The 23,573-nt window shown below is 41.2% G+C and overlaps 3 protein-coding genes across 6 annotated transcripts in view; 1 reads left to right on the top strand and 2 right to left on the bottom strand.

Annotated features, from left to right (window-relative positions):
• EDRF1 (erythroid differentiation regulatory factor 1) overlaps positions 1–4,779 on the bottom strand; it is a 44,065-nt gene extending 39,286 nt beyond the window's left edge. For both annotated transcript variants that reach the window (XR_011922326.1, XM_072423114.1), the window contains exons 1-2: positions 4,641–4,779; positions 1,257–1,456 (exon numbers count right to left, since the gene is read on the bottom strand). Coding sequence is in view for 1 of the 2 variants with exons in the window: in XM_072423114.1 (XP_072279215.1) it covers positions 1,257–1,456; positions 4,641–4,712 (272 nt within the window). In the remaining variant the exon portion in view is untranslated. The remainder of the gene's footprint in view (positions 1–1,256; positions 1,457–4,640) is intronic.
• A 411-nt stretch (positions 4,780–5,190) lies between these two features.
• TEX36 (testis expressed 36) lies at positions 5,191–11,581 on the top strand. Its single transcript, XM_072423930.1, has 4 exons — positions 5,191–5,285; positions 7,797–7,919; positions 9,847–9,927; positions 11,226–11,581. Exons 1-4 carry the CDS (start codon positions 5,235–5,237, stop codon positions 11,487–11,489), a joined length of 519 nt encoding a protein of 172 aa, XP_072280031.1. The 5' UTR covers positions 5,191–5,234; the 3' UTR covers positions 11,490–11,581.
• A 1,817-nt stretch (positions 11,582–13,398) lies between these two features.
• ALDH18A1 (aldehyde dehydrogenase 18 family member A1) overlaps positions 13,399–23,573 on the bottom strand; it is a 23,118-nt gene continuing 12,943 nt past the window's right edge. For all 3 annotated transcript variants that reach the window (XM_072423927.1, XM_072423929.1, XM_072423928.1), the window contains exons 10-18: positions 22,522–22,595; positions 21,875–21,974; positions 19,929–20,149; positions 18,496–18,633; positions 17,927–18,122; positions 16,897–17,018; positions 16,565–16,751; positions 15,443–15,538; positions 13,399–14,630 (exon numbers count right to left, since the gene is read on the bottom strand). In XM_072423927.1, coding sequence (XP_072280028.1) covers positions 14,449–14,630; positions 15,443–15,538; positions 16,565–16,751; positions 16,897–17,018; positions 17,927–18,122; positions 18,496–18,633; positions 19,929–20,149; positions 21,875–21,974; positions 22,522–22,595 — 1,316 coding nt within the window. In that variant the 3' untranslated portion in view covers positions 13,399–14,448. The remainder of the gene's footprint in view (positions 14,631–15,442; positions 15,539–16,564; positions 16,752–16,896; positions 17,019–17,926; positions 18,123–18,495; positions 18,634–19,928; positions 20,150–21,874; positions 21,975–22,521; positions 22,596–23,573) is intronic.

Below are 23,573 nucleotides of genomic sequence, written 5' to 3'. Positions count from 1 at the left end.
AATGAATGGATAAAAAAAAAAAAAAAAACAGCAAATTAGCTAATAAAGTATACTTGGGTTTACATAATAATCATTTTTTTAAAAATATGCTGCACATTTTTCCAGCAAAGAAATAACCTGTCCTAAGCTTGCTTTAGTCTTCAAAATGTCTCCTGTTATATCTTGGTAGATTTCCCAGACATGCTGAGCAGTAAGCATTACTTTAGAGGATGAATATTATCAGCTGCCATTTATGAGCTGTCTGTATGAAATAATGTCCCTTGCTTTAATGCTTTCCGAGTCCCTGGCCAGGAAAAGAATGAAGCAAGTGATTCCAGAACTCCTGACCTGCAGACTTGTTCAGGTCAGTAACTGAGAAGGTCTAAAAGCAGAGTGGCAGCCAGGTCAGTGTGAGAGGACAGAAATGGCAATCTATGTATAGTTTTCTTTAAAGGGGAAACTGGGTCCCAGGTTCGAATCTCAGCCAGGACAATATCTGCATGAAGATTGCAGGTTCCCCCCGTGTCTGTGTGGGTTTCCTCCGGGTACTGCAGTTTCCCCCAACATTCCAAAAACAAGTTAATTGGCTTCCCCCTAAAATTGACCTTAGACTGTGTTAATGACATATGACTATGGTAGGGACATTAGATTGTGAGCTCCTTTGTGGGACAGATAGTGACATGACTATGGACTTTGTACAGCGCTGCGTAATATAATGGCGCTATATAAATACTGTGTAATAATAATAATAATTATGTATGGAATATATCATATAAATCCTATTTATAGACAGTAGAGAGTAAAAGATATGTGACAGTGAGTAGGCACCCTCTGCATCTCTCTTTGCAGGACCTTTGATGACTGGTATACTCTGGCAACTCCTGCTTTTATTACTGAATAATAATAATTTAATCATCAGGGTGTGGGGACTACAAACAGGAAGAGCTGTGTCACAGATACACTGTGCAAAGGATGAAAAGGTACTCGGCAAAGGAGCAGCCACTGAATGCTTACTATACATGTTGCATTGTTCATTATCAACTTGTAATACACCATATGCAGGAACAGGTTCACAAATGTCTTAGATTGTAAGCTCTTTGGGACGGGGTCCTCCCCTCCTCCTGTGTCCCTGTCTGTCATTTACAAGCCCTACTTATTATACAGCACTACGAAATATGTTGGCGCTATATAAATCCCGTTTAATAATAATGAGAGACGATGAGAACGATAAATCTAATTTCCTCCCACAAATCACTACTGAGAATATAGGATCCCACCTCGAGAACGGCTTGCTCTTGTTGCTGCTTCCAAGACTGGTAGGACCCAGCTTGGCATTTTCTCTCAGCCAGTTAGCAGGGGGTAACTTCAGATCCGTCTTCTCCTGAAGCTGGGCAAACGCCGTGGCCGGTGGGGCAGAGGAATATTTCACTATAGCGCGGCTCTTCACTTCATTTCCTCCAAGGGAAGGCAAAGAATCCTAAAGGAAATATAAAAATATTATTTTAGTTCCAAACATTTGGGTTATTAACCACCTGAGCGTTACACTGAGGTCTAGATTTCTGTACCAAAAGTGATCCACTGTTTTTCATGAAATTTTTTTTTTTAAATTGTAGACCTGTAACTTACAGAAATATGTGCGAACAGGGGGTCTAGTAGATATTATGAATATAAAAAATGTTTGAAAAACACAATCATGTAAAAAAAAAAATACTTTTAATAAAATTAAAGGAAATTAGGCGAAGATCAGCAAAGGTAAGATAAGACACAGTGTTACACACTAGCCATCCAGGGAATAACTGGCAATTTTTAAAACTTTGATTGTGTATTTATTGGAGTTTGTTTTGAATTATTTTGTATTTGATTGGATACGGAAGTTTGTATCTAATCCAATACAAAATAAGAATTTGAATTTGCAAGTAATTTACTTTTATTTTTTTTTAATTTTTTTGTATTGGATTGTATACCGGAGTTTGTATTCAATCCAATACAAAATGAGCGTTTGAATTTACCAGTTATGTACTTTGTATTAATTTTATATTATTTTGTATTGGATTGGATACGCAAGTTTGTATCCAATCAAATACAAAATATAAATTTGAATTTCCAAGTTATTTACTTTTATTTTATTTTTTTTTATTTTTTGTATTGGATTGGATACGGGAGTTTGCATTCAATCCAATACAAAATGACAGTTTGAATTTACCAGTTATATACTTTGTAATTATTTGAATTATTTTGTATTGGATTGAATACAGGAGTTTGTATTGAATCCAATACAAAATGAATGAATGAGTTTCTCACGCACGCAGGGAGGAGCCGTCCGTTTTTTTTTTCTCCGCCGGACGGCTTCTCGCTTCAGAGATCATCCGTCGCTGGAACGAGAAGGACGTGGGACGATCAGCGGGACCAGGCAAGATGCCGGCCGGTATCTTGTGTTCCGCCGCTCGGCCGGCAAAAGATACCGGCCGGAATCTTACCGGTCCCGCTGGCACCCGACGCTGGAGAGGGAGATCGACGGACGACGATGGACGGAGGACGACGCTGGAATAGGAAAACGACGCTGGATGTGCACAGCGGGACCATGGAGGTAAGGCTGTGACAAAAATATGGGCATAACCATCCTAGCCATTTTTTTTTGCCCGTACGAAGGTCGGGCTTAACGGCTAGGTGGTTAACAACTCAATAGTGCACCACAACAGCAGAACCAAACTGATCCCTATTTAATGTACAGTGCTGCGTAATATGTTGGCGCTATATAAATCCTGTTTAATAATAATAATAATTCCTCAAATTCCCTGATCCGCAGATTCTGCAACCTGACCCCCCTGGGAATCATTTTGGAAGATGCCAATCCAATTTCATGCTCTGTACTTCTTCTGGTTAGGTGTACGGATTCGACAAGCAGTTCTATAGCATTTACCAATGTGCAGGATTATTATTAAACTTTGTTTACCCCTGGGGGTGTTATCCAAACAAAGACACTGTACTCACTCTCCCTATAGTGCTATGGGGTCATTTTTTTCTACATACCTGGGAGTAAAACCCTGATGAATCCTTCTAGAAAAGTGTTATGTGTTTATTATTATACTGTGCTCACCCCTGGGGGTAATACCCCTGCTAACCCTTTGGCTCGAAACTTCTATGGATGCAATATGATTCTTTATTACATTAATATTGTTACACTGTGCTCACCCCTGAGGGTAATACCCCTGCTAACTCTGTGGCTTGATCCTTCTAAAATAGTGTTATGAGTTTATTATTGTTATTACACCATACTTACCCCCAGGAGTAACTCTTTGGCCTGACCCCTCTATAATAGTGTTATACATTGGGCAGCACAGAGGCTCAGTGGTTAGCCCTCTGGCCTTTGCAGCGCTAGGTCCCAGGTTGGAGTCACGGCCAGGACACTATCTGCATGGAGTTTGCAGGTTCTCCCCGTGTTTGTGTGGGTTTCCTCCAGGTACTCCGGTTTCCTCTCACAGTCCAAAAACATGTGGTTAGGTTTTTTGGCTTCCCTCCAAAATTGGCATTAGACTGTATTAAGGACATATGACTAAGGTAGGGACTTTAGATTGTGGGCTTCTTTGAGAGACAGCTAGTGATATGACTATGGACATTGTACAGCGCTGTGTATCATGTCGGCGCTATATAAATACTATGTAATAATAGGTTTAATATTACCGGTATTATTACATCATACCTACCTCTGGGAGTAATACCTTTGCTTACCCAGTGGCCTGAACCTTCTATAGTTGTGATATGGGTTTATTAATATTACACAATGCTCACCCCTCAGAGTAATGCCCCTTGGCAACCCAGTGGAAGAACATAGAAGGGTTATGGGTTTAATATTTATTATTACACAGTGCTCACCGCTGGGAGTAATACCCTTACTAACCATGTGGGCAGAACCTTCTATAGTTGTGTTGTGGGTTTGTTAATGTTATTACACAGCGTTCATCCCTGGGAATTATACTCTTACTAACCCAGTAGGCTGATACTTCTATAGCAGTGTTATATCTATAATATTAATATTCACCCTTGGAAATAATACCAGTGTTTAACCCACAAATAAGCTGGGTGGGAAGAAATTGTAGGCGGGTGGTAGCCCCTGTATTGTAACGCAAATCTTAGAAACCACCCAAAAACAGCCGGGAGGTTACTGAAAAATGCCGGGTGATGCGCCCAGCTAAAAGGGGCTGGGGAGAACACTGAATACTCCTACTAATCCACTAGGCCAATCCTTCTATGAATGTGTTATGGGCGCCCCTATTCATTCTCTATGGGGACTGCAGCATGGAGTCTCTCCATGCAGCGTCTCCCCTTGTAGCTGCATTTCCTGGCATGAAGAGAAGTATTAAAACGCATAGCAACCTCACCGGCAGTGTGAATCAGGGAAAGAATAACACTATAGCAGGAGGTAAACACCCCTGGGGTGACCATTGTAATAAATAATATTAAATGTAATAATAGAGAGAATTTTAGAGAGGGATCACATGATGATGACATTTGATATCCTTAGCAGAACATTAATATAATATTATGAAGGGGTCAGTTTTGCTCCCCCATCCCCCACCAGATGACCACAATGATAAGAAGCTGTGCAGGAATTCTTGTTTCCATATGTTACCCCTGTAGGCTGCTATTATTAGTGCTGTTACCTGGCTCTCCTCAGAGTCCTCCCCACTGTCAGGCTTATATGTAGCCTTCTCTCCCTCCATGCCTTCTTCCATTCCTCCATGCACCGTCTGTAGCACTTGCACTCGAAACTTCCAGCTTGGTCTCTGCAGCCGGAAGTCATTGTCACGTGCTACCCATCAGATTTTGCTGCCTGTGACTTCACACGCATGCGCAGTGCTATACCTCGATCATGCAGATGATGACCTTACACTGACCAACTCAACCACGCCCCCTCTGATGTCAGCCTACATTCCTCGCGGTGGCTTTTGCAGATTGTAGTTTTAGTCACAACTAATTCTTTTTTTTTTTAATATTCAATATCTAATTAAGAATGATTTACTTTATCCAATTGAAAATCAGTAATAACATAGTATAGTTTTTAGCGTATTTTGGATACGTATTCGTCTCAGCGGCTACAACAAAATGGCGCCTTACTGGCAGACATGTTCTAGTAATGTCAGAACAAAGACAGCCTGGGGAGGTTTCTATGGTTACCGGGGGACGCTTGCCTGTTGCCTGGAGACTAGGAGTTGTTGCATGAGGCCTGTGTATAGGTGACTGGAGGCTGAGGAGGGATGACCAAGGGAAGCCTGTGCAAGCCTTCTACACACAGGGATGGACTATGGGTGAGGGATGAGTATGACAATGGTCACCAGAAATTGTGACTAGGTACATTGCACAGGAATTTCCATGGAAACGGCGTATTTTTTGAAAAGTGGGGACTCTGCTTAAACTACAGCCGGGCTTCTATAAAACTATGCAGCATTGGGGGTCAGGAAAAGGAGAACATTAGGCGCCTCCTTATTTCCCAATACCAGGCCATGTGTCTTCTAGAATGGATTTGTGGGGTTTGTTTGTTGGGGGATATGGATACATTGATACCCCTTCTACAGTCACAGTAAAGGGGGCAGCTTGGGGAGCCGGGAAGTGGGGGGGGGGGGGTGTTAAGCGTGCACCCCTCCCCCCAGTTCCATCACCATATCAGTCCATGTGTCTTCTGGACTGGCTTTGGGAGGTTTGGGGGACCCGGAAGGCCCTTTAAATGGGGGGAGGGTGACCAGATGTCCACCCAGGTATATAGATACATTGATAATTCTACAATCACAGTAAAAGGGGCAGCTTGGGAAGACGGACACTTTCCTGCACCATACCAGGGCACACGTCTTCCCGGCTGGCTTTTAGGGGGATCTGGAAGCCCCCTTTAAAGGTAGGGGGTAACCAAATATCCTCCCATTGGTACCCATTCTACAATCAGTAGTGGTTATGGCTTGGGGAGCTGAAAAAGGGGGGGCATGTTGAGAATGCAACCCTCTTTATCCATACCAGGCCATGTGTCCTCCGAACTGACTTTGGGAGGTTTGTTTGGGGGATCTGGAAGCCCTCTTTAATGGGGGGATGACTAGATATCCACCCAGGTATATGGATACATTGATACCCCTTCTACAATCACAGTAAAGGGAGCAGCTTGGGGAGCTGGGCATGGAGCATGCACTTTCCTGCACCATACCAGGGCACATGTCTTCCCAGCTGGTGATTTGTTTAGGGGATCTGGAAGTCCCCTTTAAAGATAGTGGGGTGACCATACATTCTCCCATTGGTACCAATTCTACAGTCACAGTAGTGGTTACGGTTTGGGGAGCTGGGGAAGGGGGAAAGTTGCAACCCACTTTCTCCTGTTCCATACCAGGCCATGTGTCTTCCGGACTGACTTTGGAAGGATTGTTTGGGGGATCTGGAAGCCCCCTTTAATGGAAGTGTGACAAGATATCCACCCAGGTATATAGATGAATTGGTACCAGTTTACAATCATAATATAGGGTACAGATTGAGGAGCCAGGAAAGGGGTGACATTGAGTATGCGCTCCCCTTTCCTGTACTGCACCAGGCCACATGTCTTCTGGACTCGGGGGAATCTGGAACCCAGCAGGTGATCGGACCCCCCCCCCCCCTTCACAGGTACATCAGTACACCTTAATGTAAATAATCACAGGGCTCACACTCTATAAAAGCTTTATTGAAATAAAAACACAAATGTATATTTATTTACTTATTATTATTTTGTTATTTATGTCCCTAGAAGTAGATCTGGTATCATGCACCTTGTCTAGCAGTGTAAATCTATCAACAACACCATGCTGAGTAGTTTTTATGTGTCGCTGACCCATGGCTGATTCAGAGATCTCTAAAGCTGCGATAACGCCATTCACCATATTGATCTTATTACAATGACATAGGAACACTAAATTAGGAGATGGATTCTACTGGAAAAACACCCAATGCAGTAAATAAGTGCACTTCCCGTGCTGCCATCCCTGGTCATCTGTATATAAATAGGAAGGGTGAATCTCCAGTTTTCATTGCTGTTTGCACCTCCTATGGGAGGAATAAATCTCTGTATGTATTGGTGACCAATAACACTGTACAGAAAGAAACATTTTGCAGTTGTCACCAGATCAGTAGTTTAATGTCCCCAATGAGATACGAACAGTAAAAAAAAAACCTGACGAGCAGCATGGTGGCTCAGTGGTTAGCACTCTGGTCTTTACAGCGCTGGGTGCCAGGTTCGAATTTTGGCCAGGACAATATCTGCATGGAGTTTGCAGGTTCTCGTCATCTTTGTGTGGGTTTTCTCTGGGTACTCGGGTTTCCTCCCACATTCCAAAAACATGCAGTTAGGTTAATTGGCTTCCCCACTAAATTGCTCTTAGACTGTGTTAATGACTATGGTAGTGACATTAGACTGTGGGCCCCCTTGAGGGACAGCTAGTAACATGACTATGGATTTTGTACAGTGCTGTGTAATATGTCGGTGCTATATAAATACTGTGTAATAATAATAGGTTTATTATTTTTATTAATACACTATGCTCACCCCTGGGAGTAATACCTTTGCTAACCCTGTGGCCTGAATCTTCTATAGATGTGATATAGCAGTGTTCTCCCCAGGCCCTTTTAGCTGGGTGCACCACCTGGCGCTTGTCGGTAACCACTTAGCTGTTTTAGGTTATTATGTGTACAGTGCTGCATAATATGTCGGTTCTTTATAAATACTGAGTAATAATCGGAGTTCAAACCATTGCCTGCTCTATCTTTCATTCTGGCTTGTATTGTGGTGAACTGATTGTTTCTCTTTGTAGTTTCCTCACCTAGATGTGAATATGAAGCTGCCGATGACAAGCACTCAGGAAATGCTGCACCCTGCTAAGTCAGGCTCCTGGAAGGAGCAGAGACTGCCCCTGATATGTGCACCAGGTAACAAGGTAATGACCAGGTATAAAATTCATTCATTCCCTCCATTCTGTGTACATTACCCCACCCATAATGCATTGTGTTAAGGCAGCATTTTGAATGGGCTGTATATGTACAACCTGCACTTTATATGAATCAGTACATAGGAGGCACAGCATGTCCAGGTATGTGCACTGCAGTGTGAATCTATTGCCAGAGCTCACAAGCTGTCCCTCTTTCCTCCTTCCTGTTCCTCTTTTTGGGTTAATATATACACCAAAAATATAGGACCCTGCCCAGAAGAGCTTACAATCTAAGAGGTGGGGGAAGTCCCACACAATAGGAGGGAAGATATGTAGTGGTGGGACGTAGTGAGGGTTTAAGAGACAGAGGAAGATGGGTGGGCAAGTTTGAAAAAAATGGATTTTGAGGGCTCTTTTAAATGTGCATAAAGTAGGAGCAAGCCGAATAGGATGAGGAAGACCATTCCAGAGAGTTGGGGCAGCTCTAGAAAAGTCTTGTAGCTGTGCATGTGATGAGGTTATGAGTGAGGAAGTCATTAGTAGGTCATTGGAGGAGCAAAGAGAGCTGCTATGGGAGTATTTTTCAGGTCAAAAAGGTAAGTGAGACAAGAACTATGGAGAGATTTGAAGGGAAAGCACAAGAGCTTTAATATGTAGAAATAAAATACTTTAAAGGGGAAAAATGAGTTTTAAAATGTCAGTAATCCCTATTTTTTCCCCATAGACTCCTAAGATATTTCCCCTAATTATTAAGTTTTATCTCTCAAGCCCAATTGAACATTTTAAAATTTTTCTCTCTATAGTATCTAGTTTTTTGTGGGTATGTTGGTTAAGGTAAAGAAAGGTTTAAACAACTGTCAGGTTTTTGTTGGGTAGATTTCCATTTTCTTCCAGGAAGGATAAATCCCTACTTGTCACTAAACATTGGAAGATCTACCCTCTTCCTGTACAGGTGACAGATGGGAATTTGGGGATTGCTTCTCATTTCTGTCCCAGCATGATAGAGGAGTGCAATACAAAAATTGCTAACAATGTTGTACATTGTATCTAATAATAAAAAGGAAAGAGCTGGGGTTAGGTGTTAGTTACACCCCTCATGGTAAATATGGGGGTTGCCATGCTGTCTTTATCCTAAAAATGCTAAATACCTGGCTATGGCACAATGAGCTTCTGTTCTCCCCTCCTAAATGAAAGAAAAAAAATATAAGAACTGTTAGACTAAAGCTGTGAACAGACACCAGATTTCCATTGCCCAAGCTGAACATTCTTGATGGCCTTGGGATAAAAATCTATGGTCTGTGCAGCAGTCACCCACCATTGCTCAGTTATCCATTCCATCAGATTACTTAATGAATGTTCCTTTCCAGAGGTGAAAGCAACAGGACGCCTCCATGCTCATCCTCCCTTCATATAGCACAAACAATGCTGTCTGTCGTTACTACTGTCAGTCACTAACAATTGTTTCTACCAACAATGATCTGGTGTCTGTATGGGGCTTACAGCACAAACACATTGACCCCGCTTTATTACAGCTCCACAAGGCTGGAGAGAATACACTTTCATCAGTGAAACTGGGTTATCCAGCAAACCTGGAATGGATTTCTTCAAAGTTATTTGTTAGCAAATGTAATTAGTCCTGGACCAGATGCATTCCACGTTTGCTGAATCACCCAGCTTTACTGATAAAAGTGTATTCTCTCCAGCTTTGGAGAGCTTTATTAAATCAGACCTATTAGCTACATACTGTACTTGTCCAGAGTGACCCCAATATTTACACAGGTGGTCAGCCAGACACCTAGAATTCTCAGCAATGGCAGCCTCTAATTCTTTTTAATAAACAAAAGTCTTTAGTGATTTGTGTACAATGCAGAATGACAACCTGTAAATGCAATGTCTTCATGTAATACTCAGTACTAATATCTATCCTTGTCTGCAGAATGAAGTCCACAATGGATTCCCATTTTCTTCACATGACAACAGACATGTAATACAGAGGAGCGGAGAATACCTGGATTCTGTAAGTGTGCTGAGGAAGTGATCCATTTACATAATAAAGCTAAACTCCAGGCCAACAGCTAAATGCACAGATAGTGTACATGAAAGGGAACAGTTTTACTGACAAAAAGATTTGCATTTCTTTCAAACCAGTGCTGAGATTTTTTCCTTCACATAGCACAATTCCATTTAGCAGGGCAACTGTATAGAAATATAAGGGGCACACCTAAGAGCGCTCACTCTACCTTTACCCCCATCAGTGTGTCCCTTATCTTATTTTTGTGAAGAATTATAAGAATTATAAGAATTGTGAATTATAATCATATAATGTACAGTGCTGTGTAATATGTTGCCACATTATAACAACTTAGTACTAATTAAAACTTGAGCAGCAGGCAGATATAAAATATACATACAGTATGTAATCACTAAGAGATATTCTGTGTTATTACATAGAATTAGTATACAAATCAGTCTTGTAATGTAAAGCAGAACTCAGGAATGAATGAGAGTGGGTCAGCTCTTTTACTTTGCACAGTGTTGTCAATCTAAAACTGAACAAGCTTAAAGGAGGCACAACACAGAGATGATCACTGATGCTCTTTTATTTGTCAATCATATCAGGGTAAGTGAATCTGAGACCAAGTGAGGTCCAGGACCTGCCATTGCTGTATGGCAGTGGTGTCAGGATAAAAAGACTGGCTGAACCTGATCACATGACCTTCTGACAGCCAAACACTCCACACTTCTATATGTCAACTTTGTGTTAAGCTGTTTGGCTGGAGTTCAGAAAAGCATTGCTGCACCAAAACTTCTTTTTCTATAGTGTGTCAGTTTGTGACAGAAGGGTCACATCTACCCTCCAAAACGTTTACTTTCTTGTAACACCAGCTGCACAGACAGCAACACACCTGACTGAGATTCTAAACCTTTCTTTAATGCCCAATCAGGACAGGAAATGAGAAGAAATCACTTCAATAAGACACATACTAATTAAATCCAACAGGGGCTCCATTCGTTCCCCACTCCGTCCAATACTTTGGGCCTGATTTATTAAAGCTCACCAAGGCTGAAGAGAATACACTTTCACCAGTGAAGCTACGTGATCAAGCAAACCTGGAATGGATTTCTTCAATGTCATTTGCTATTTGCTAACAAATGTTTTGAATCCTGGATCAGATCTGTTCCAGGTTTGTTGGATCACCCAGCTTCACTGATGAAAGTGTATTCTCTCCAGCCTTGGAGAGCTTTAATAAATCAGGGCCTTTATGTCTCCTATGAGGATTCCACTAAGAAGACCATGTGTACATATGTTTTCAGGGACTCGGGAGAAGGAAGACTCCACATGAAACAAGACAGCATTCTTCTCGAAATTTCAACCTTTGGTGTCATGGCCCTCCTCCCAGATCCTCGAGTTGCTGGAATGGTTTCACCACTTACGACATCACATACAGGGGAAGACAGGACACAGAGACTCCGTTTTGTCGGAGGTATCCCAAACATCACCATGAAAGGTCCACTTGTGTCCAGGACCTTCCTGAGAACCGTTTCATGTGGTTCGGTGGTTCTCATGGGTTATCATAGGTATGCTACCCCATCAATATAAGGAGGAAGGGGGAAGACCCTATAAAGTGCTGCTCATAATCATGTTGTAAAAAAGTTTCTGTTAATGTAATAAAGACGAACACAATGTGTTATTATTGATGAATTACTGATAGATTATTTTTGGAAATGATGGTTCTAAAAGGAAAGCAAATAATATATGTAAGAGACATTAGATGCATGCAGTCATTCCATGACAACTGTGTACTAGTTCGAAGGAAATGGTGTCACTCACAATGAAGCTGAATGGCATGAAGCAGGACCCCGGCCAAACATGAGCAGTAATAGAAAGGGGGGGGGGGGCAACTAGACTATTTCAGGAGGTCAAGAAGGCACACTAGGCCGGACTCTCTCTTTCTCGAGTCCTGCGCTGATGTCTACGCCCCTGAAAGGAAATCCCTTTCCTCTGAATGTCCCCTTACCCCGACTGCAGAAATGGTAACGCCGGCTGCGGTAAATAGGGAAGGGAGGCATAACAAGGAGGCTCAAGAGCCACATGCGGCTTCAGAGCCACGGGTTGCTGATCCCTGCTGGCCGGTATTAGGCCAGATCTACCAGGGGGGCGTTAGGCCCGAACAGACTACTGGCTAGACTGTATCTGGCCTAAAGGCCGGAGTTTGCCTACCCCTGCTTTAATAGAACATGTCTGGGATGTAACCTTCCGAATCTAACAATTACCGTAAATACCCAAGTATAAACTGAATTTTTCAGCACCCAAAATGTACTGAAAAAGTCACCCTCAGCTTATAGTCCAGTCAAGTATCAGCCCGATTGAGATGCAGGCGCCGTCACCGAGACTGGGGTCCTTCTACCTGCAGAGGGAATCCCCGATGTCACTGGATGGGGCACGGCTTGTGCGGGACCCACACAAGCCACGCCCACATCACAACACACCTCTGGTGTGGTAAGGCCAAGTCTAACAATGTATATTGAGGGTTACCTTTCCCAGTTTTTAGAGACCATGACTGTCAGTATGAGGGGTGACAGCATGGCCTCTACCTGTCTATCTGATTCTATATTAGTGTGTACGCTGTGCTTGCTTCCTTTTCCTGTGTACAGTGATCTCCAGCACAAGGAAGTTAGGAGGCCAGAGACTCCAACCTGATAGAAGACCTATTGAAGCTGCAATGCTGGAGAGAGTGAGGATCACAGAGCTAGAGATGATCACTTTGCTTGGCAAGTATCACATGGTGCAAATAGCCTGTGGAAACTTTACATGCATTACAAAAGCTCACCCACTGCACTGATGCACTGATTTTATTTGTTTTAATGCAGTGAATGCGAGTAACTGCCCTCCAACACCTAAATCATTATTTCAAGGCACCACAATGACCACATAAAAGCAAACCTATCATTGTCCTTAAAAACGCAATTATCAATATTCATCATGGAATATATGTATATAAAGTCTATTATAATCATACTCCCCCCCCGTCATCATTACAATCTCGAACTCTAGAGAAATCCCATCTTCACCCTATACCATCCCACTATCACATAAGAAGGCGTTTTACAAGGAAGGTGCCAATAGCTGCAGCATTTCCCACCCTCGGCTTATACTCGAGTTTATCAATTCTTCCTGTTTTCCAAGGTAAAAATTGTTACCTCGGCTTATACTCGGATCGACTTATACTCAAGTATATACGGTACTAGTATTACAAGTCACCATTAACATCCAGGACAGGAGGAGCAATAGACATTCACTTAATCTGCTTTGGGTAAATACATGGATCCTTGCAATCTATTTAACCCACAATTTTCCCTAACTTCTTTCTCCTTTTCGGCATCATTTTTCTGCCATTGTTTCCTTGTGTAACCAATGTTTTTCCCCCACTTTCACTCATGTAGTTACTTCCAAATCAAGAAAGAAAACCGAACTTAGAAACTCAAAAAGTACGAAAATATTTTAATTGAAAACAATGAAATGGTATTTTCAGGTGGACTAATTAAGACAATTTTATAAAGAAAGACAATAGGCTTTCTCTTTATTTGGACCTTCCATATATATTGAGACCTGAATATTCATTCTTTAAGCTTCCTGAGAACAGATCGCTCCATGGCGTGAAGCTAAGAACAACTCCATTTAAATCAGACGTGAGTAAGGAGTAGGTTTTGGACCGAGTATCTGCGTTATCATGGTCGGGATCTTCTAGGGATCGAAGTCCTGACCACGACACTGTCCACTGATACGAAGCTTGTCACCACTGTCCTGATGCTCCTTCCTCCATTGTAGCCTAAAATGTGGAACCAGAACGTCAGTAAGGTGAACCATGACCTCCCTTCTTCTGTCATGTGATACTGATCAGGCCTAGTGATTGGCTGCTAGACCTAAGCATTGGGAGTTCACATGTGCCATCGTACCTTAGGGGACCTAGTATTGTTGCCATCTTTAACAGAGGAAGGAGTGAGTTGGCAAGGCCAGTCTCAGTGGGTCCATGAGCCTGTCACTTCACCCCAAATGCCCCTAACTAAAGCCTACATAGTACTGTATATCACTGTAGCTGCAGGGTCACTGCTTACTCACGGTGCTTTAAAAGCAGTCATCAACTAGAGTATGTTACAACATTTTACATTTTTCTAGAAAAAAGTAGGTGAGGGGTGCCCAGAAGAATTTAAGGGATTAAAAGTAAGCGCTGAAGACTTCAGTATTACTGTAAAGTCAAGAGTTATGCCCGTTCACTCTTGCAATAACCATATTACCGTATACTAAGTGCCATTTGATTTATCAAGCCAACATCTCAATTGTACTGCAATCAAAGCTTTAAAAACTACAGTCAAAGTCCTTGGCCTGCCATAATTTCCAGTGTGCACTAGTGACAGTTGGGGCATTCGATGCTCACTCTGCTAATTTCTAGGGTGCACAATCCTAATCTCAGTCTAAGTGTCTCTTCCTGACTCTAGAGACTTGTATTGGTACAGAGGAGACATACAAGTCGGGGTTTTAGCTGGCGGTTCTCTGTGGTACTGGGATGTTTTCATGCAGGTACTTCATGCTGCCGTGTTCCGAGAAGTCGGACACAACGTGATTCTCCCCACGCAGTAACCATTTTGTGGTGAGTAATCCCTCGATCCCAACAGGACCTCGTGCATGGATCCTGGCTGTGCTGATACCAACTTCGGCTCCTGGGAGGAGAAACACAGAATACATTTTATAGTTTATTTAAGATAAAGAATAACTAATTAAATGCATAAATTCACAACACTTTCAATCCAACCACAGGAGTTTTTGCTCCAAATGTGATGTAAATTAACAGGATGTTACCAATAACCTTCATCATTGGAAGATCAGCACAAACAGTACCTGCCAAGCATGGCCATTTCTTGGCATAAGTGACATTACATTACAAGCCAAGGGATTGGATTTCATACCTAGATCTGCCAGGTGCTAGAACAAGTGGAGGTATGGCTTCCTTGTGCTGCTCTGCCTATGGTAGGGAAGAAGAAGCTGCAGGGGACATAAGTTTGGGAATTTTGTTTTTCTATAGTGATGTTCATAAAACATAACGTAACTGCACGGCGGCTCAGAGGTTAGCACTCTGGGTCGGCAGCGCTAGGTCCCAGGTTCGTATCTCGACCAGGACCACTATATGCATGTTGCCGTGGGTTTCCTCCAGGTGCCCCGGTTTAAAAACATGTAGTTAGGTTAATTGGCTTCCCCCCAAAAAATTGACCTTCAAATGTATTAAAGACATATGACTATAGTAAGGACATTAGATTAACGGACAGCTAGTGACATGACTATGGACATTGTACAGCACTGCGTTATATGTCAGTGCTATATAAATACTAAGTAATGATAGTGATAACCTGGGTATAGACTGGGACTGAGAGCTAATCGGGTCTAGTGTAGTAATTCTTTGGGGTCCATACAATAAACAACATATAGTTACAAATTTCACCAGACTGAAATATATAGCTTTAATAATTCATGTTACCCAGTCCAAATCGATAACCGTCTGAAAATCTAGTACTGGCGTTCCAAAACACACAGGCGCTGTCTACATGCTGAAGAAAGTATTCTGCTGTGGCCTCTGCAAAGCAAAAGTGAAAATGTTATAAGTGACCAAAGAAAACCTAATTTCTTCCTAGATAGTGGAGACAACCAGGGTGAGCTAAGCTGTAAGGAATGTAAAACTCTAGGAATCAAATGGTGTAACAATCTGGATAGCATGGGATGTAGTAACACTCATGATTCACCCTTAACGCATGAAAGTCACATCCAGAGAACAGCCAAGGAATCAGAGGGCAATTTTATAGGTATTAAAAAGGAACTAAATGGCTTACTTTGACCAGGAGGAGCAGATGAAATATTTTATTCACAGTGGGTGTGCATTTTCAGTTGCTTATAATAGACACACATATGCACTGAAATCAGAATAACTCTTTGTTGTGCACAGTTGTTACTGAATCCTATTACGGGTTGCATGACAAGCTCTTATTTCAAATGGCACGTCACCAAATATACAATATTACTCCAACAGTGTTCTCCCGAGCCCCTGGGTGCACCACCTGGCACTTATTAGTGACCACATGGCTGTTTTTGGGTGGTTGCTGAATAGTTGGGTCACAATACAGGGGACACCACCTGTCTGCAGCTTCTTCCCACCCAGCTTAAAACATTTCTGGGGAGCTGCACAATAACCAGTGTTGTTGTGAATGATGCCAATTAAAACCAATGTAAATGCAAGACCCAAGATTAATTATTTAAAATGCAGTTTCCTATTTGGCCCGGATAACTTTGTGAACAGGAAAGCTTCAGATATTTAATATCTGCATGACGTGCTGTGTTTTTGCAGTTCAATATACAGCATGATCAATATACAGCATTATCCTGTGCCGGGAAAAAGTAACTCCTATGGACATAATTTACATCATCCAGACCCGACAATGAGCATGGACGAAGATAACCTGCTTAATATAGATCCGAAAGAGAGGAGAGCAAAGGGATCAAGCATTTCCTATTTAAAGATAATAGCTTTCTTTTAAGACACTGATTTGCCAGCTTGTACCAGAAATGTCTGTAATCACTCAGAGCTCTCATAGAATAGCATGCTCACCATTCTCTGTAACAACGATATCTGTATGGGAGCTGCCATATTTGTGGATGTGCTCAATTGCATCTTCAACACTATCAACCACTTCAATACAGCACTCCAAATCTCCATATTCTGTCCTCAGGGACTTCACCTCTGAGGGGCTAAAGGTTAAATAGGAGGCAAACTTGGGGCCAGCGTGGATCTTTACCTGTAAAAAGGAAATCATTTTTTTTAGAAAGACCAAAAAGACAGAACCATTTAAATCCAACAATATATACACAATTATATTCTTTATTCAGGTGACTTCTAGAATGCGTCTAAGAAATTGAATTTTTACAGACAAAACATATTACCTGCTCCACTCTCAACATGTCAATGATCTGATCAAACAGTGGGGTCCTCAGTATATCTCTGTGAATCAGCAGGGTCTCCATGGCATTGCAAGCAGCTGGGTATTCACATTTGGAGTCTCTCACTGGTGGAATAATAATGGTAAAAGCAATGATTACTACCACTGAAGACCAACAAGTTTATAAAGTGCATTCTATGAGAATCTACAACGGAAAATCTTGTAGAAAGTACAATAAAGCAAGAAACATTACAAGCAGTAAACATTTAAGCGGCACTAAGCCAAAAGAAAACCTTTGCTCCAAATATAAGTGATACCCGGTGTCCCACCTATACTAAGATTAAAAGTTCTTCAAATACATTTTTGCAGCGTCCTGTCCTATTTTCCACATTTTGTCACGTGGCAATGCATTTACAGTCTACTTGGTGGTCTTGGCATGCCAGGTTCTGGAAGGGATCATGATCCTTTAACAAGAAGTCATTTCATAAGGATTTACCCTGGGAACAATCAAAGACTGCACCACATTTGGCTAAAGGTGATGTTGTATAGCCTGCAGTGTTACACTTGCACACATGTTGTTGGGGACGCATATTAAAATTTAAAGTAAACTGTAAAAAATTAGGTAACCTGTAAAACTTAAAGTAACCTAAAGTAACCTGTAAAACCTAAAGTAACCTTTAAAACCTAAAGTAACCTGTAAAACTGCTTAAAAGTAAACTGTTGAGTTTATGTCCACTTATATAAAAAGAAATTTAGAATGGCCATAGATGAGGTGGCTGAAATCTGCTAAAGATTCCATCAGATGACTGGCAAGAAGAAAAATAAGTACCAGGATAAACCAGAATGGGAAAATTTGCTCAGAATGCCAAGACTCCCTGAAGGGATATGGTTAGGAATGTAAATTGAGAATGCATGAATCCTAGTGGTGTCCACATTTCTATTGCAGTGTGCCCAATGCCCTTTGGATCCTGGAAACATCAGATCCAAGGTAATGGTGGATTTAACTTTACCATAGAGTTGCAATCTTCACTTACCAATTCTTGTAACTTTCTCCACACTTGCCTCGCTGTCCACATAGACATGGCATATTCCCTCACTGTGTCCCATGACAGGGATTCCTTTGGCTGCCTTCTGGATGTCTCTAACCAGCTGAGAGGAGCCCCGGGGAATGATGAGGTCAATCAGCTTGTTTAACCGGCACAAATCTTCAACCTCTTCTCTGGTGTTCACCTAGAATGTGACAAGCATGTAACTATCCTGGGACAGATATACACATACTGCCAGAATATACCCATCAGCCTCGTGGGTGATCCAATTTCTCCACTAATCCGGTATTGGATAGATACCCCTATTGGATAGATACCCCTATGCAACTACAGGTAATGTGTACAATTCTTGTGTTATTTCCATGCGTGCACAAGAGGACACAATCTATGGGTTGATGGTCGTTGCCTACAGGAAGCCTCCTTGATAATAACATTATAATGCAAACAGCTACCAATGTTTTTTATTTATTCAGTGTGCTTATCTTTCTGGCATTTCTATGAATGTTTTCCCAGGCTATTTATTCTTCTGATAGGAAAGATATTCGCTCAGTACATACCAGCTGGATTGCATCCTTGACTCCATGGAGTGAGAGAGCCTCCTGGGTAAGACGGTACAAGGTCTGATTGGTGTTAGAAGCCTCTTTACCTCCTTTTAGCAGGAGGCCATTACCACTGGCGATAGCTAGTGCGGAAACCTGACACGGAGAGCAAAATAAGCTGTTAAGCAAAGTGTAAAAGAAACAAATATAACATTACAAATGTTGGAAAAAGTAAACTGGCATGGAATAATGGCAGAACTAAAAAGATCCTGCAGAAGGCAATACGTTTCCATCAAGCTCCCTCCCATCACTATAGATAACAGGGGTGGCCTTTATATCAATCACTAATGTAACCATTGTGATTTATTACTGTGTAAAAATGTCTTCTTTTATGGTGCCCAATGGACAGAGCAGTGTGGACATCCCTTTGGATGAACGTGGTACCGAAAGATGATCTACACCTAAAACCTTGGGGAGTATTAGAGAAATGATTCTTCTGGCACTACATTGATCAGTAGACAAATGTGTTTCTGAAATATTTTGCCATGAATGAGAAGCTGCAGATCACTAATGGTATTTCTAAAGTGTGCCTTGAGTTTATTAATGATTACTGAATTAATTTCAGTGCCTGTAGAATAAAATCATCCCCAAGGCATTTGGTAAATTATTAAACATGAGGCTGCACTGACTAAATAGATACCAAACATTCTAACCTCAAAACAGCACCTACCTGTGAAAACAGCAAAAAACTTCTTTATATCTCATAACAGAGTTGACCAGAATCTCAACTCGGCGTTCACAAGGAGCTTTGGTGCCAGAATTTTTGTTCACAATCAACACGAGCAACTATATTATCACCCCTGGCATTCTATTTCTGCCCGTATTTTCATGCAAAAAGCATTACATTTTTTTGCATTGAAATTTATTTTACACTGTAGGCCTATAATTCTTAGGCATAACCCACCAAAATATGTCCAATATTTAATAAAAAACTTTAAACAAAAAAAAATCTGTTAAAAAATAAAAAAATATAGAAACCTGTAATATAACTGTACAGTAGTAAAATTATTTGAATTTCCCGCCGCTCCTCTCGCCCCCCAGGGAAACGTCTCTGCATTCGCCAGCTGAAGGTCGAAGAAAGAAGACGTGTCCCGAGGAGCTGCAGGGACCAGTAGAACGCCAGGGTTTTTTTAATGTTTTTAGCGACCCTGAGTGTGACTCGGGATTACAGCTTTTAGCATGTAAAATCCACCCGGGATTACCGCTAGGAGTTTTAAATATGTGCAGTGAAATAATAATTGGTAATTAATTTGGGGGTAAGGCTGTTCAAATAAACCGGCAGGCACTACTGAAGTGGTAATGGTGGCACAATACTATCCAAACATTTCTAATACACTATATTAGCCTCTTTACCCCATTTTATTAGTTTCCCAAACTCCAATTTACAATACCTGTGGAAGACAGTCTGGTCGGGACTCGAAAATAACCAGCAGGACTCCAATTGGTACCGTGACCTGCTCCAACTCCAGTTCCTTGGCGATTCTTGTTCTACGGATAACACGCCCTACACTGTCTTGGGAGGAAGTCGATATCTGCCGGAGACCAATGGCAAGACTGTTCAACTTGGCTGTTGATAAACTCAGCCGTTTCAGGAGTGGCGGGGCAAGTCTTCCTGAAAAGATAAAGGAAAATACATTCTTAGGTTATAGACCTCAAAGAGAATGTTGTACCCAATAAAAAATACTTTTCTGATCATGTCTAAGTTGGAGACCCTAGATTTGTTTAGGGTAAAAAGATTAAAGGTCCTTCTGACTTAGAACAATAAAGAGTGAGGACTAACAAAGCCTGTAATTTAGAAGATTTTAACCTTTACAGCGAGTCTTAAAAGGCCAAATTTAGCGAAGATCTAACTAATCCATGACAGAGTGCTGAGTAACATTTCCAAAGAGGAAACAAAATCCAGGATTGTGCCATCATATTATTTATAGTCAATCTCACATCCAATGTCTTCACATGAGTTGTAGATCACTTTATATGAAATGCCCAGGAGTTGCCCCTTGTCACCATTGATCTTTATACTTACCTTGGAACCCTTTCTTTGTCATATACAAGCTTCCACAGATATTAAAGGGTTGGTATTTGCGAAACAGGAGCAAAAAGAGGCAGCATTTGCCAACGATCTGATTTTTTTGATATCATCACCAGTAATTAATTTTCCAAATCTTTTGCGGACATTAAATATGGAATAATAATAAAATAAGGACTATGGTTATTTGTCAAATTTTCAAGTTAACCAAGCAAAGAGCGCGGCCCTTAATCCGACTTTATCCCCAGAAATATGTAAACAAATCGCCTCCAATTTCCAATTTAGATGAGAGCCTGTGGCAATTAGGTATTTGGGGGTGATGATTTCTTTTAAATTAGACAGTTTGTTTAGGTTAAACTTCATACCTTTGCAAAATCAAAAGTCACTTGGATGTCGAGGTCCTTTACATGGCTAGGACGTATCCAGGTGGTTAAGATGAATCTTCTACCAACAATTCTATACCTGTTTCACACCTTACCCATCACCTCCCTCAGACCTTCTTTAAACAACTACATTGGAAGATTTTCCAGTTTATTTGGAGGGGCAAGAAACCAAGGTTATGTAGACAGTTTTATTCAAACTACACATTTTGGACTCCCGTATCCAAAATTACAGACTAACAAGCCTGGTTTTTAGCAGTGCAGAGGGAATAATTCTCCTTAGGTAATTCTTCAGTAGTGGTGGCCAAAAGTCGGCTCTTTGCTCAAGTAAGGACTAGGTGTGTAAGAAGGAAAGAGCCTAAAGTATCATGTAAATACCCCAGATTTAATTTTAATCCCACTCCTAGGTCAAAAAAGCCAATTCAAAGGGTCTCACCTTCATCAGGGCATGGTACTGTTTAGCAAAGCATGTATTGATCCTATGAAAGTGGGGAGATCCCAATGGGTAATACGATCACAGAAATGCTGCTGAACCATCACCTGGATTTATCATAGAAATTACCCCTCAGGGTCTCTCCAATTTTTTGGGTCCAGTACTACTCCCTTCAAGGGCATCTTTAAAAAAACTCAAAAATACGGGACTTTGAGAATAAAAGAATATTGAGTAAAATCAAATTTAGACTTTATATATCCTGAACTTGGCATTTTCCCCATTGCACACCCCAAACTACAAATCTTTAGGCTCCAAGTGTAAAAAAATCTTTTCTGATTGTTGAACCATGCCAATCTCTACAGACACATGAAAATCAGGTGAAGACACTGTGTACTCTAGATGGGTTATAGCTTCAATAAGTGGGACAAAATCATTTCTAGCGTTAGATGCAATGTTACCTGAGCCCAGAGATCATTTCCTATGAAGTGGCTTAGTTACCTTTGTCCTCGGCCTCTTCCATGTCCTTTTTATTAGCAGACAGAATCTCATCTCTATGATCAGTCAATAAATCAGCCAGACGATAAATGATTTCTGCTCTCTGCCAAAGAATCACAATGTTAATATACGTTAGGATACCTGTGATGAAGGAACAGTGCTAATCATATGTTGGATTACAATAAACCTTCACCAACATTATAGTTGAACATTTCATATGGAGAAAGAAAAGTGAAGCTATGCTTGAAGCCAAAATAATTGAAAGGGGATTAAAATTGTCGACTTTCTGTATATGTTTTGGCTTTAAAAAAACTTTAAAGCTGAACTTCAAGCTAGCAAACGTTGACTAAATATAGGAGCCATGTGTACTTGTACTTTAATCTTGTGTTGTGTATTTCTTCCAGATCTATGCAGTAATCCAGCATAAAACAACCCATATGACAAATTTTGAAGACTTGTCCCCATATGTCTGCTCCTCGGAGATCATACAGATATTGGGGAGCTCTCTTTGTGTGACGGCTCCAGTTTGTTTACCCTTTGTCAATCTGTCCATGGACAGCAGGTCTCTAAATCTGAAGATTATCTGAACGTTTGAGTATCTTTTAGGTTTCAGAAAGGAAAAGCAGTTCACATGAGTTCATCCTACACACCTGCTCCGGCTGCAGAGTAGCCAAATTCCTGCCACCAGCCCGAGCCATCTCAGCCTGCTGCTCCACAGTGGGCCCTAAAAGATAAATAACAGGATACAATCTATACAAACCTGATCCTCATCTGTGCTTTACTACCTGAGGAGTCACTGACTCAGAATTAGTATGTGCATATCAAATAAACTAATATTATCCAATTCCCCAGGTAGCAAACAGAAGAATAACAACCCTGGTGTCCCCTATATCCTAAAACTGAACTTGAAAAACAGAATATTGCAGTTCAGTTAGAGGTAAAATGTATCTAATATTACAGTAAATGCAAGAAGTACCTTAACTGACCTGCTATCAGTCCCTGTAGAGTAGGACTGGCGTGATGGAGGAAGAATTGGTGCAAAAAGTCCAATCAGTTCATGGTATTTATTGTACAACGTTGCGTAATATGTTGGCGCTAGAGAGAGGGGGACTTTACTATTGTTTTTCCTTTCAATGTCCAGTTACATGCACGAGTGGGTTCAGGACCATTAATTTGGGTTATATAATGATGGCTATTAGACTGAGGATATCTAGTAGTAGAAAAATAAGTCTCTGGGTTGCAGGGTAATATTACAGCAAAAGATGGTTTTGTTACTATTACTTCTAATTGGCTATTATTATTTTTGTTATATTGTCTGGATTTCTGAATTGGTAAGGAAATTAAGTTATCCAAAGCTTTCCTAGCTTGCTGTTTGTGTTGCTTTTGCCATCTGTATTCAAGAAATATGTGTGTGTCAGATGCCCAACTACCCCCATTGCTTAATGACCTTTCTTAGGGCCTGATTTATTGGAGCTTTCCAAGGCTGGAGATAATACAATTTCATAAGTGAAGCTGGGCGATCCAGCAAACATGGAATGGATTTCTCAAAAGTCATTTGCTATTTGTTAGCTAATGTTTTTAATCTTGGACCAGATTCATTTCAGGTTTGCTGGATCACCCAGCTTCACTGATAAAAGTGTATCCTCTCCAGCTTTGAGGAGCTTTGATAAATCAGAGCCATAAACTCAGCTATTAGAAAAAG

Source organism: Pyxicephalus adspersus, chromosome 10 (assembly GCF_032062135.1).
Source record: "Pyxicephalus adspersus chromosome 10, UCB_Pads_2.0, whole genome shotgun sequence".
NCBI classification, from domain to species: domain Eukaryota; kingdom Metazoa; phylum Chordata; class Amphibia; order Anura; family Pyxicephalidae; genus Pyxicephalus; species Pyxicephalus adspersus.
The sequence above is the reverse complement of the archived record's forward strand: the minus strand, read 5'-3'. Positions and strand labels throughout refer to the sequence as shown.